Consider the following 15,357-nt stretch of genomic DNA (forward strand, 5'->3'; position numbering starts at 1 on the left):
CCAAGCCTTATCCAGGCCCATGTTGTGATAAGAATCAAACGACAAGGGCTGATTCGCGGCGAGAAATATTCGCGACAACAAGGCTCTCGCGAACCTCGCAAAAATTTCTTGCACGCGAATAAAAGTTGGTTTACAGTAGTCCATCGACTCCACTGAGAAACATAAAATAGAAGAAATGAGCTTTTTTGGTGATTTTAATTTGCAACAATAGACAGCAACTTATAGCTCTGATAAGATGTCCTTTTTGACACTGTCCAAAATCAAACTTAAATAATTCTGATTTTTTTAAAAAGCTAAATATTCTACTGCAATGCTGTTAAAACTATTTCCTGCATGGAAACCATTGAAGACAATAACCTGAAAATAAAACCCGAGCCAAAATTGATGGCAAATAGAACTCGATCACAGAAATTTCAAGGTTTTTATTTCCCAACAAAATATAATGCAATCTCCAGAACCTTTTTTCATTGTCAAGGAGATACTCAAATTAAACGAAATGAGCTTACATGTACTATTCAACATAACCGAGAATAGATTAGGATTAATTCTATTACATTTTGAAAGGAAATTACCATGGAATGACAAATCTGACAAATTAACTATTATGTAATAAAAATCTTCATTCTAAAAAAACTTTCCGGATACAGACAAGAGAACTCAATACTAGTTTTTCAGAGGAAAGACAAAAATAAAGTAATGACTTAATCGACATTATCCATTTTGCAATGACCTGAAGTTAAAGTTACAACAATCCACCTAATATGATACGTTAAGACGCGACATATTTTGTCCGTTCATATATTGGTCGTTGTTAGATTAATCAAATTTATAAATTTTCGGGTTTTTTTTGGGGGGGGGGGATAACGCAGAAAAATGATAAAATCCTGCAAGCATAACTATGATATTTTAAACTGTGACATATGAAGTATTAAGTATATAGAAATAGAAAATTACAAGTTTATAATCATTATTTGTTTACCAATTTTGGGAAGACTTTAGAAACCGACCAGTTGTTAAAGCAATACTCAGTATAAGCTAATTTAAGGTGTAAGAATTTTCATATTAAGATAATTTTGCTTGAAAAATAACCTTTTATGATAAATAAGCATAAAACAAACCATTGAATTTTATCAGAAGAAAGATGGATGTTCTGTGGAGTGTAAAGACAATTACAAGATTGTGCTACTTTTAGAGCCTAAAAAGGGCTTCATCTACACACACATTATGACTAACAAACTTTAATAAACTATAATATACATTTATTGCATGATGATGAGGGAAATGTGAAAATTTATTCCCCCAAGAAAAATCATATTTCCTGAGGGAAATATAATTTTTCTGGGGGAATAAATCTTCATATATCCTGAACAATCATGCAATAAAAGTTGTATTATACCGAACAACAAATGATTATACAACATACGTCGATTTTAATAATTTTTCGACTTGTCGAAATCAATAACGTCGTGATTTTTGGGGGGTTTTTCTGATTGTTTATCTTTGTTTTCAAAAATTCGAATCAAATGTAGTAAAATTAGTTTTTGTAGCATAAAGAGAATTTAAATGATTAAATATTTTTGATTTCATCATATGTGTCAACATCGTATGCTCATTTCATACCTTTGAAATGAAAAAACCCGAGATTTCCGAAGAGGTGAGACATGATATTTTATTCCCCGGGAGACACAACATTTTGTCGCCTGGTCACGTGATTGTCTAGAACCAATCAGATGTCGCGTTACATAGAACAATCATATATTGAGGTATAATAATATTTTTTGTCAATAAAGTCTCACATTACACTTTTGCAATAAAATTTTTGATACATGAAAATCTCAGATCTTTATTAATTTAATATTGTGTACATATATCAGTCAACATTCATGTTTAATTTGCTTTCTTGTTGCTGAATGGAAATTTGATTGCTACAGTTAATGTAGAAAGCTCTGAATGAAACCATATCCCAAAATTTAACAGTCATATGAAAAAAGCATGTTTTTTGGTAAATTGATAATAAATAAAAATTATACTGTAAAAATTTCCGACACTAAAATTAAAGCTCATATCTCTTACCAAAACATTATCTTAAACTGAATATTGGAGTGAAAAGCGACATTGCAGCATAGGGTACATTTGATAACTTATCCTACATCATGTGTAAACAAACAGACGGTGTTAATGTAACTTATCCACGGGTATTTCATCTCCTGTCTTCTTTGGGTTAAAAGATATGATTTCTTCGTATTCATTGGCATCAACATGGCCTTTGGTGAACTGAAATTGTAGATAAACAAGAACATTAACACGTTTCATAGTTTCGTGACTGTTCAAATCAAACCCAATAGAGATTATATACTGAATACATATAATGCAAAAAAAAATTCCGAACATGTGAAAATATATACAATATGGTTTGTCCTGTCGGGATTGATCTTTAATGCGCCAATGCTATGTGGTATATCTTTAATTGTTTGTTGGAGATGATTTATAGAAAATTACTGTTAGTAATTTTTGCCCTTCTCGTTTATAGTTAGCCATTATTATATAATCCTTAATAAATTAAGTTAATCTTATATCCATTGTTACTGGTAATTACCATGAAAATTACAGAATATATACATACGAGGGTTGTTCGGAAATTATTGAGACATTTTCTCTTATTCCTTTAGTAAAAAAGATAAACCCTTGAAATGTCACCATAACGTTAATCAGGATAGAGATTATCAATGTGAAAAGTTTCTTGTCCATTGCATGAATAGATAATTCCTGGTAAGCTGACCAACGTGCCTTCGTCCAGTGACCCGGCGCAACCGCAAACTTTTCGCAACGTCATTTTAACGCTTCTTATTGCTCCTGTGTTTTAAACACCTTACAATCGAACGGAAATAAGAATTATTCTTTGTTTCTCATCTTTTGTTTTCATTTCAACATGTTTTCTTTTACATTTCCTCTCATTCTTGTTATTTTTAGGGGATGAATCGAGTTATTTTTCCCGAAAGTCTAATTACTGTGAATGTCTCCTGTCATTTTTTAAAAATATATATTTTAGAACTGTTTTCAACAGTTAGTGTGTCAAAAGTACTTGATAATTGATCCCTTTGGCCTAATTCTAGTTAAACAATCGGTGAAAAAATATGATGAACTGAAGCTTTATACCTTGTCTTGTCATCGTATAGTTTTTTTAAGCAATTGATTGGCTATAAAAGGTCTTCTGATGAGATTTCCACTGGGTTGACGGTTTTCAATGCGCCGCCTTGACGTAAAAATTCAATGTAAAGTCGTTGTCAGATTTCTATTGTTTGGTAAATATATGTGTACCATATCCGTATTTCAACTCGAACATCAGTGAAACTTAATCGAAAGTTAGTCGCAAAGAATAGCAAAATGAACATATTTAATTTGATTTCTTTTATCATTAACTGTAACTCTACAGACACTTATAAAGTAGATGTTTAAGTTGTTAAATCTCCGAGTTCATGGCTGCGCCGGGTACCCCGACCACCGATTTGTTTATATACCGTCGTAAACAAAATATTAAATATTCTTTAAATATTACTTTGTTTTATTATTTGTTGGCGTTTCTTCGGTGTCTATGCCAATTTTCACCAAAATTCGTCAATTAGAAGAGAAATTATTCGAGTTGTCTCAAAAATTTCCGAACAACCCTCGTATATCAAAACTTGCCTTTTGTGCTATAACAAATATAAATAAATTAACCGCTGATGCACCGGCAAATATCCAAAACGTCATGGGAGCCCCAAACTTTTGGACCAGGAATCCCCCGATCAAACTTCCGCATCCGGAACCCAGCCCCCAGTACACCCCGTGGAGTATGCCCTGCATGGTGGCCAGGTTGTCCGGGGGTACAACGGCGCACATATAGGCGGTCAGAGCGCTCCAAACCCCCGCAGACGTAAAACCTAATCAATTAAATAATATCAGCCGGAGTTAACTCGTACCAAACTTTAAAAATATTATCATTGAACTTTAAATGCACGTACTGTGGACCATCCTTTTATCTGCGTGCTAGAAAATTTCGCGAAGTTTACGAGGACCAGTCAATCAATGCCTTTTGTATTTGTTCAAGATGGCTAAAAAGGCTTCATCGCAAAAATTGGTCGCAATGAGCTGGTTTGCGACCGGTTAATTGCGAACTAAGGTCGTCGAAAATAAATATTGATTTACTCTGTTAAAAGTTTGTTAACAGAACAAAAAAAACTGCTAAAGTAAGTATATATACCCACCTTGAAAAACCTCCACGGGCAAAACAAGCCAAGGGTTTGTAACGGATGCAAAAACACAAAATCTAAATATATATCCCACCAACCCAACCGCCATGAGTGTGGCGTGGGAAAAATGTCTAAATATATAAAATATCCCAAAAAACATCATAGCCTCGGACGAACAGCTTATGACCGATCCAAGACCAACTAGGAATTGACTGGCTCCTGTAAAAAAAAGGAATTAAGAGGATGAACACAATCGTATCTTCTCGGGACTCTCCGGCATAGATCGGAAAAAAGTCTTTTCGCTTGTTTCCGCAGTTGTCGTACAGGCCCGAGAAGGTGCAATTGGGGGTGAACACACTGTGAAGGAACGAAAGAGTACAGTTTTTTGTAGCGCTGTATGTCGAAGCGTTACCGGGTATCCCTGTGCACGTTATTAAGTATTAATTAAGAGACTGAATTTCATTAAAAATTTTAAAGGATAAACGCAGTTCAAAAATTACAATCACACGATTCAATCACAAAATCTGTAAATGTGTTTTAAATATTGTAAAACAAAAATGTAAAATCGAAGTTTATAATTGGTGTCACTTGAATAAGATAAGTTTAAAGAATGAAGAAATCATTCATAAATTGCAATCATGCATACGATTGAATAGAGCAATTAACTGATTTATATGTGTAATCACAAATCTTCTCAAGAATTCGTTTAGTGCGATTTTGGTAAAAAAAAATTCAATACTCTATAGCGCGAATAATGACCAGACCACAAAGTAACCTGCAATCTGTTACCGAAGCAACCTGGAACTAAAAGCTCATTTCATCATTTTGTTCGCGTATTTTAAAATGTCACAGACACAATAATCCATCACAAAATTATATCTTGAGGCAGTTGTTCAGCACTGATTATTGAAAATGTGATTTCAGATAACATTTCAACAGTTACTTCAATATTTAACAACAACTGTATCTTCTTTTTATAGCCATTTCACAAATCATTGCGTTTGCTGCTGTAGTAAGTTCTCATGAAACATTTTATCTCTCGACCACTATACTAGTTCTGTTTGGTGGTTGTAAAGACAAAATATCGTATACTAGTATTGTCTAGATACACGAGTACTAGTACTGTATTATTGTCCTTCAATATCAAAACTCGTACATTACAGAAATATCGGTTGTAAAGGGAATGTAATGAAATAGGTCATTAAATCAAATTAATATGAAACTTATGTCAGTTTATTAGCAAAATGTATAAAATTGTTTTACGTGTTTTTTTTATATCCATTATATTAATATACGCCAAAACTGACTTCAACTGTACGCGTAACTACTAGTACAAGGGTTGATTCAAAAGTAATGTCACATTATGCACCGCGTTTCACACTGGCGCTGTATTGTATAAAATGGTACATCAAAATGTTTCTCATCAAAATTCAAATTTGAAGTAAAATTTTGATCAAATTTCGTTGAACATTTAACAAATATTGATGTTTATTGCATGATATATACGTGACATCGCCGTGTCATGAATTTACGTCTTTTTTAAGGTTAGTATTTATGTAAAATAACATGTACTGGAATTGATATATCAACCTAAAACTGAGAGCAAGTGAATAGGTTACCCTTAACGTGGTTCCAGTATCTAATAAAACCATATGTCATGTGATTAAATGGCATATTTATTTATGTGATTTATTTATGTGATTAAATAAATTCAATAGACAGAAGATATACTACATGTATCTATTATAAAAGGAAAGTTAAAACTAGGTTTTGCGTTATAAGCTATATCATAAAGCTACGTTCATGGCCTCGACAAACTGATCGCACATTAAATACTATCCAATATACTACCCTATCGATTAAAAAAGGGTAATTAGTTACTTTATGGGGAAAAATGTAAAATAGAGCACAGTGGCCAAGAGTTCAAAATTACGAAACTCTACCAGAACGCCGAAGATCTTGAAATGACGTCGCTAGCGTGTAGCGATAATCCTTGCTTCACGCTCTACAAAATATTTTATCTTCAGAAATATTTATCGTAATGCGATTAATATTTTCAGATCTGAATTAAAATAGATAGATATCTCAAAGCACAAGTTTTTGTCTTTTTACGCGGATTTTTTTTTTTACAATTTTATCGCATCTGTGACATTACTTTTGGATCAACTCTCGTACTTGTTCGCTCGCTCTGACAAATAAAGCCATGCATAAAAAATTTGTACTCTTCCGTTCCTATACACTTTGAATGAACATGGGTAATATAAAGCAAAAATCAGCAGCTATACTAGACTGTAAAATGCTTTGAAAAAAAGAGTATTTTAAAATCTACATAATAGCTTCCAATAATTTATTTTAAAAAGCATTTTTTTCAAATCTAAATACTCAAGAAAGATAAAAAAACATTCGATTGATCTTTCTGCTTTCTATCACAGTAGCTTGCGAATTGATACATGTTTATCGTGCATGTTCATCATTTTTATAAATGTGACTTTGGCATTAAGAGGACATACCGTGAAATATGTCACGTTACCTAGATTTTCTAGATGCCAATACAGGAAACCCCATATAACACCATTGGAGACGCCCATGAAGAAGGCGACAAACAGCCAAGAGGCGTAGTGGGGGGAACAAAACAGCTTGAATGTCCCCATCACGGCCGGGATTGGCTTTCCATTGGTTTTATCCTCCTCTTGTTTCTGTGAAGTATAATACACGAAGTATAAGTTAATTCTGTACTACTGGAGGAAATTTCATAAAATATTGAGCAAAAAATTTATTCAATATGCATTTTACCGATAAAAGTAACACAATTGTGCAGCGAATCATATTCGTTACAATCAAAATCAAATTTATCGCTCGTTTAATGGCGAATACAAATGTACAATGTACTTAAAAATTATGTTTTGGATGCTCGATTCGTCGAAATTTTGAAATGTAACTTTTCGTTTTTATTAAATTAAAATAGTCAAACAAGATTCTGGCTCGGAGGCTTAGAAATTTTCAATTCGATTCAATCTACACGAAAGCAAGTTAATTGTACATTATGAAAGTTTTACTCCAAATTATAGTTATCAAACATCTATTATCTAAACATTAACCTAAGAAGATGGTGTTACATACTCAATCTGCAATTTTTGTTTTATAGAATAATGCAAGCGTATACAATAATGACATAGATACTTTGTACTATTTAGCAGCAAAGAGTCGCGAATATAATATACATGTAGGTGTAAACAACCACTCACTGGGAACTTATACATCAGTGCAGCGACCATTGTGAAGACCATGGAGCCAGCGAAGAAGTAGAAACATATCCTGTAGTCACTCATTTGAATGCTGACCCCACAGATTACAACGGTGTACCTCTCTAGGGCCACCACACCCCCTGCCAGGATGGAGCTGCAAACACAATCAGTGGACTCGAATCTAGTTGCAATAATATCCACCCCCCACCCCCACTCCTTTTTTCCATGAAGGAGGGGGGGGGGGGGGGTCAGATAAAAAAAATCGGAGAGGCCTACTTTATTTCGGCTAGTACATCAGTATGTTAACTTTGAATATCCACTTGATCAGGCTTGGTGGGTTTTTATGCCGTCGTATGTATAAAAGAACAAGTGAATTATGTGTCTGATAAGTGAAAAAGGCTAAGTGATTGGTAAGCTTTTATAATGATAAATCTCCTTAGGAGACATTTTTTTAGATTTACATATTTTGACAAAAGCGACAAAAAATGAATTTTTTAATCAACTGCTGCATGAATCATATCATCTAGATGAAACTCCAACTAAGGATATACCGGTATGTTATGTTATGTTATGAAACAATTTGCTTTTCATATTTAATTGTAATGCGACGTTTTTCTCTTAAGGCTCCCAGAGTCAATGCTAAGGAATCTCCTTGCTCCAGCGTCACAAACTTTTGTGGGTTCTGTGTTTTACTCTAAGAACCAGTAGATCTTAATAAATCTATTGAAGACGAACACAAGTTTCTGTTGAATCAAGTGTATTAAACGAACAGGTTGTAAATGTACATCCAAATGGCGCTCTCTCCTAGCTCTCTTCCTTCTGGCTCTGGCTCCCCCGGCTCACATCCTCTCTCCCCCCCTTTTATACACTGCCCAGAGACCTAACGATATTAGGGCATTAGGGCAGCAGGCTCCGGTACCGAGGCCTGCTACACCATTAGGGCATTAGGGCAGCAGGCTCCAGTATTAGGGCCTGCTACGCCGTTAGGGCACCTGTTAGGGCAGCAGGCTCCAGTATTAGGGCCTGCTACGCCGTTAGGGCACCTGTTAGGGCAGCAGGCTCCAGTATTAGGGCCTACTGCACTATCAAGGCACTAAAATTAGGGCACCATAATCAGGGCACCAATTATAAAACAAATTAACAGTAGTTATTTATAAAACAATAATGCCTAATACAAAAACACTACAGTAAGATTACATTGAATTCTTCAGCTTAAAGCTGCTTGGTCCGATTTTTTTGTAATTACAGTATCAAAATTTTTTCCATACAAATCACTTATCTTAGAAAGTTATGGACTTTCTCCTATTTACACCAGCAGAATCAGTCTCCTTTCAAAGTTAGAAATATTCAAAGTAAATAAAAATAATTTCTCTTTGGGCAAACGAAAAAACAAACCAAAATGTATCACGGGAATGTTTAGAAAAGGAAACGGCTTGGTTTCGTCCCCCGAATGATTGGGGTTATTCAACCCGCATGCTATGCATCGATTGTAAAGAAAGTAGACTTTGGAAATATTAGCGAACAAAACGTACACATGTTTATTTGTAATTGTCTGATCATTTCGACCTTTATTTAAAGCGATGTCAAAGTCGTAATACAACCATACCCGTCTCGTCGTCAGGGGTGAAATTTAACATGAGGCGAAATAACGCGGTACCTTTTAATGTCGTTTGTTTTGTTAGCAAATTTTGTACGTATTTTTCTTCATTGAAATTTGGCATAATTGACGGGTAAAACTACTGCAATGTCTATTATTATACATATACCAAGCAAAGCCATCATTTAAAAGCGTGCATAAAATTTGATATAAAATCGGACCAAGCAGCTTTAAATCGATCCTTCTGCTTTTAATACCCTTTTACTTTTATATTAACATTCATATGATAAAACCCTCTCCCCGGATTCTCCCACAAAAACGCAAAACGCTATAAACTCTCGTTTTAACAATCAGGAGAATCTAATTAGCTTTCAATTAGATAAGGACAGGTTGCTAATTATTGTTAAAACATCTGTATCTATCAAACAGAAATATCAATTCTGTGAATGCAACTGTGAACCACATAAAAGGAATCACCATCAAAATGGCTGATATTGCCTGTGAGCAGTTATTAGTATTCAATTAATGTACCAAACACATGCTGTCTCGACAATATTTACGGACATTTCCAGCAGACAAATATAACATCGACCGAATGGCCCTAATTATGAAGGCATTCATGTCAGAATCCCATTTAGACTTTTAGAGAAATACTTTCAAATGATGATTGTTAATTCTTACATCTCACAAAAAGGAACACGAAAGCAGCGCTTCCTAGTCGGTTCGTGCACGTATATATAGCACTAGCTGTTACAACGTACTAACACGTGATGAGATACAATCGAGAGTTCCCAGTTTCAGCAAAAATTCAGCCCGCGTATTGCTTTATATGAACTGTTCATGTATTTCAAAAAAAAAAAAAATTAAATTAAATTTTTGATGAATAATACTTCAACAAAGCGTTGACTTTTCTTGGACGAAATTTTTGTACTTTGGAGTCAGAGGAACAGCACAGACTAACAATACTGTAATTTTGCTTCAATAGGAGCTTCTAAACACAAATATGAAGAACAAATGTTTATAAAACCGTCCTTTTTCTGTCACTAAATTAGATGTCGATGATGAACAATTTGACAATAAGTTTTCAGCGCAAAAATTGCAGCTTGTATTGCTTTCATTGCGCATGAATAGCTATACATATGTAAAGAGAACCATTAAACAACTAATGCCGAGTGAACCATGCGTTTAACTGTATGGATATTAAGCATATCTAACACATGATAGCAAATGGCAAGCGCATTATCAATGCCTCTTTTCGCTTAAGATATAAACTACAGACCTAATAATAATCTTTTCAAACCCTTTTTATCATCATTATTTTCACTTGTAAATCCTAAATAGGAAAAAAAAATGAATAACAACCCCTTTCCCCGATTACAGTTTCACTTTTTATTTGAAATAAATGACGACCACGTGCAAACTATAGATACGGTTTTTATATACTTATTTACTACTTAGATTGCTTAATTATAATGCTAACCTCTGCACGTTCATGTGTAATGCTGTTGACGGATTCAGAAAGAAGTGAAATTCAACTTTTATTGTCAAAAAATTTTATATGTTAAAAAAATAGTAAAAATCAATTTTTAGTTGTTATCAAAGGTAGCCAGACATAGTCACCGATTTTCTTCATATTTTATAAAGGAATTTGATACACACACTATATTTCATGTTTTCTATTAGTCTATACAATGTTTTCTATTAGTTTATACAATGTTTTCTATTAGTTTATACAATGTTTTCTATTAGTCTATACAATGTTTTCTATTAGTCAATACAATGTTTTCTATTAGTCTATACAATGTTTTCTATCAGTCTATACAATAATGATTTATCTTTATCTTGTTTTGCCATATGTTTTTTTTCTCTTGATGGTATCACTAGAGGTTTTAAACAAGCAGATAACATCATAAAGCATTAGATCTTCATGGACGAAATCAATAGATACACATAAAAGCAACATCTTCTTTTATCGTTTACCATAAAGATAAAAATAGATAAAACTAGAGATAATAGATTTATGTTCAAATAGTAAAAGGTTCCATTTATTCTTATTGAATGCTGTTCTATGCTAATTAACCTGAGTTGATGCTATAAGTACATATGAGTGTCATAGGGCTCTATTTTTTACTTTAAATTACTAGATATAGGAGACATAATTATAGTATAAACATGAACGTTAGCTGTTAACTAGTATTACGTTCCTAGCAAGGAAATGCATGCAATTATCTTTAAAAATTACACTAAAACGGAAAAAATAGAATCGTTTAAGTTTCACAGCAAACATAACACAAACTTGGCAATTTTCAATAAGCTTACTGAGGTTTTAAAACTCTATATACATGTATATTGATATATTTAATTTGACCATAGAAGATTAAATATTTTTTTTATAGAAAAGGGATCTTTGAAAACCAGATGGCACTGGCGTTTGTTTTTGTAGTAAACCCTATAGTATATTGAGAATACAAGGTGTTATCATAATACTTTCGGCCTTATGGTGAACTTCAATTACAGAAACAAGCGACTTTACCATATGCATGTTAGGCATAAAAAAAACAAACGTTTACTCACAGCGCTCCAAAACCCAGAGAACCCCAGCTTCTTTGGCAGCCATATTTGTCCATATTTTCTCGCCCAAGGTGCTCCAAGCAGCCTGAATCTGCCAAGGATGATGTGGGAGACTGTACTAATTCTCCAAAAACAATCAACACAAAGACAATTATAAATGCTCTGTGTAAATCTTCCTTGTCAAACATCCAACCTCTGTTTTCTAGAAGTTTGGCATAGGAATCCGGTAAAGCCTCCTCAATGGTTAGCACACGGTTTCTTGCAACAGGCATGTTTTCGGACTGGTTAAGTCCAACACTTTGACATTTGTCTTCAACTTTTCGAGGCGGTGTAACAAACCCTATACCCATGATAAAAGCTACCCACCCCACTGTACTGATTACAAGGAGATATTTACGCATGCGCCATCTGTCCGCGCATGATCCCCATAAAGGGCCACTACAGAAACCCAAAATGGGCCTCACCCCCGCGAATAAGCCTATCTCCCGAGGGCTAAACCCTAGTTGCTTCAGATATAACGACATAAATGGAAACACAGCTCCTATAGCACCAAAGAAGGCAAAGTAAAACAATTTAAAAGGTAGAAGATCAGGCTCAAAAGTGCAGCAAGATCTCTTAGCTGTAGAAGAGCCCTGAGCGGGGTTTGCCTTCTTCGACACAACTGTTTCTCTTTCCTCTTCCATATCGAAATTGAATTTTTAAAAACACAGTTTTTACACGGCAGGAAAGTAGTTCCTACTCCCGAAAGGAATATTTCTCTGGATCATCTCTTCTGTGCACCTGCGACAGCAATGTTCTCTAAGGTCCCCCAAGAGCTAACATTTACGGTGACACTCTCAAAATCAAATCTCGTCCATCAGTGAGCGTCATCCCCTACAATTAGGATCAAAAATGCAATAAGTCGCATATCTCACACAATATTGTTATTATCGGAAACAACCAACGAACAGCGCAGATTGAATTATAGGTATTATCCTCAAAATAGACCGATTATTAACGAGCGTAAATCCCATTATTCAAATGTGAAGCTTGAAAGTTTACGCGAACCATGCAATTCCAAAGAAAAAAACTTAAACTAATCCTGAATTCATCATTACACTTTTCGATGGTTAGACTCTTTGGCAATACACAGTTTAGCTTTCAATCTCTGCATCACAGCTGACCGCTACCGGATCTCGACAATAATATTGCAAATAGCAAATTACAGCAACCTTTCCATCAATATGTCACACACACACACACACACACAGAGCCTATTTAATATTAAGTATCCGTATTTAGTATTCAATCTAGCGAAACAGATGTGCAAGGTTTTAATATGCAATGTGTGACAACATATGAAGTCAATAAGTCCCTGTCCAGATTAAGTGGACGTTGATTTTTCTTTTCTGTGCCAGGGATTACATAATTACAAATCTGCGAAATCGTTATACAAAATATATTTTATTTTGTAAATTTGGGGACTTCACAAGTGTTCTCAGAGAAATATCTAAAACAAGCAATATTTCAGAAATGTGTTAACATGTTCTCTCGGTCACATTAGAATTGAATGATCTCAAATACCACCTTAAAACTTTCATTTCTTCTAGAACATCATGGTTTTCTTTAAAACATAAAAACCATGCTGATTTCCTCGAATCTACTTACTTATAACCCAGAATTATACATCATAGTTAGATACGTAACATTGAATTGCCCTTAAAGGAATTCAATCACGGGACTAAATGTGTTTGTGAATAAATTATTGAAGAATTAGAATCCGCACAATTCACGTAGACTTAGTAGAAAATAAAATATCAAGACAAACAGTACAATTGCACAAAAAATGGATTTCAAACGGGAGGGGGGGGGGGGCTGGTTCCGCCTTTGATGTGTTCCGAGCTGAAACCTACATTGCCTTTTTGGATTACTTTTTTTTAAAGTATATTCAACGTAATACATACATATAGGAGAAAATGTAGTTTCATACGATAAGCTGCAAAAAGCATGCTGAGTATAATATGGATTTAATGCATTCTATATCCAAATTAGCTAATATGATTAATTTGTTACATGGAAAAAAAAAATCTTTTAAATTTTGCATTTACTTTTCAATGCGTGACAGCATGGGGAAATAAAAATAATAAAATAAAACTTATTAAGGTGAAACAATACACTTTCTTGTAATGTCTTGTAAAAATATTGAACACTAGTACTCAAAATCACTAGCTCGTCATCAGAAGTGGAGAGCGGAGGCATATTTGGTTTTCGTATTTTTATTATTTTCTTTTTTTGTATCTATGAATGTTTTTAATGTTCTGGTTGGGTTTTTTAAGCGGGGGTGGTGCATAGCAGACGTTTTTGCTACCGTCAGGTTTTTTTTCCTACACGAGTTATTGGTCTTATTACATGTATATACACATATTGAACAGAGAATATTTCGAGTCGCCACTCAAATTATTTAAGAACATAGTGTACATATTTTTTTTTTCAGAGAAAAAGTCCCTTACCGTGATTTTTCATAGAATCTTTAAATTTATTATGTTCTTGGGTGTAATAAACTTTAAGTTCAGTGATCTACTGAAATGTAAAGTAATATCTGTGATTGTCAAATTATAGCTTTTGTAATGAACTTCCATATATTATATATTAAAAATGATTGAAGTTACTTCGATTCTCAAGAAAAATTTCAACGTTAGATGTAAAGTCAATTGCAAAACTTGTTTAACATGGAAAAACAAGTTGAGAATCAATATATCAGTCAAGTTCGATTTAAATGCAAAACGAGAGAGAGAGAGAGAGAGAGAGAGAGAGAGAGAGAGAGAGAGAGAGATTTCTATCACACAACTTTCTAAATACACATTTTGCGACCAGACTTACCTTTAATGATATTTCCTTTAATCATTTCAGCAAGAAAACACGTTATGTAAGACTTACCTCATGAATAATTATATTAAAACTACATCTTGTGATTCCAAAATAACTTAGAACCAATGTTGTCATGTGCTTTCGTCTTGTCCTTGCTTTTAAAGTTCAGATAAGGCAGGGCTTCAAATGATGAAATAAGTCAGTGAACCGCGACAAACACTGAAACTCTGGATCTATTCGACCGTACGGTATTAGATTTGTATATATAGAAGCCCTCGGCACATGATGACACAGTCAGTAAGATTGGTTATATTCTCCTTCACTCCGTCCTAAAATAAAATAATTATGCTCTCAATATGTATTATCATAAGGCGAAGAGAAAACAGAAAACACAGACTACGGAATGCTGCTCGTTTAAACAATCATCTATTTTATAGAAAGACACATCCTTATATGATTTTCAACCATATCACTTTCATCTGAAAAACGAAAAACCTACATAAACTAGTATATTTATTTTGTTAGTTCTATATAAAATTACTTACAATAGATATATTTCTTTGATGTTACTTTGTACCAACGAGCAGTAGAGTGACTTTAAACCATGTCGCGTGACTTTGAAAAAAAAAACCCACACAGACCCACCACTGTCCTTATAGCACACAGATATATACCCATAATTCCAAAAGTTACTAGCTTTGCGTGAGTTGAGGCAAAATTATTTGTTATAAGTTGTTTGGCACAAATAACTAAAAAAATGCAGACGTTGTAATTAACAACGATTTTCAAAACTGTAAACATTTTGACATAGACCTTGCTCATTTTTACTTAGTTTACCGAATACATATTTGGTTATATAAAACTGTGA

The 15,357-nt window shown here is 33.9% G+C and overlaps 1 protein-coding gene across 2 annotated transcripts; it reads right to left on the reverse strand.

Annotated features, from left to right (window-relative positions):
* Window positions 1-135: 135 nt before the first annotated feature.
* Window positions 136-14,708, reverse strand: LOC128157753 (major facilitator superfamily domain-containing protein 6-like). Of its 2 annotated transcripts, none has more exons than XM_052820367.1 (7): window positions 14,559-14,708; window positions 11,646-12,515; window positions 7,475-7,628; window positions 6,760-6,925; window positions 4,245-4,448; window positions 3,685-3,920; window positions 136-2,274 (listed from the first exon to the last, which is right to left on the reverse strand). In XM_052820367.1, exons 2-7 carry the CDS (start codon window positions 12,323-12,325, stop codon window positions 2,176-2,178), a joined length of 1,539 nt encoding a protein of 512 aa, XP_052676327.1. In that variant the 5' UTR covers window positions 12,326-12,515; window positions 14,559-14,708; the 3' UTR covers window positions 136-2,175. The 2 variants fall into 2 exon arrangements, with proteins under 2 accessions (XP_052676327.1, XP_052676336.1); XM_052820376.1 differs by lacking the exon at window positions 14,559-14,708 and adding an exon at window positions 12,740-12,860.
* Window positions 14,709-15,357: the final 649 nt, after the last annotated feature.

Source organism: Crassostrea angulata, chromosome 1 (genome assembly GCF_025612915.1).
Source record: "Crassostrea angulata isolate pt1a10 chromosome 1, ASM2561291v2, whole genome shotgun sequence".
NCBI classification, from domain to species: domain Eukaryota; kingdom Metazoa; phylum Mollusca; class Bivalvia; order Ostreida; family Ostreidae; genus Magallana; species Magallana angulata.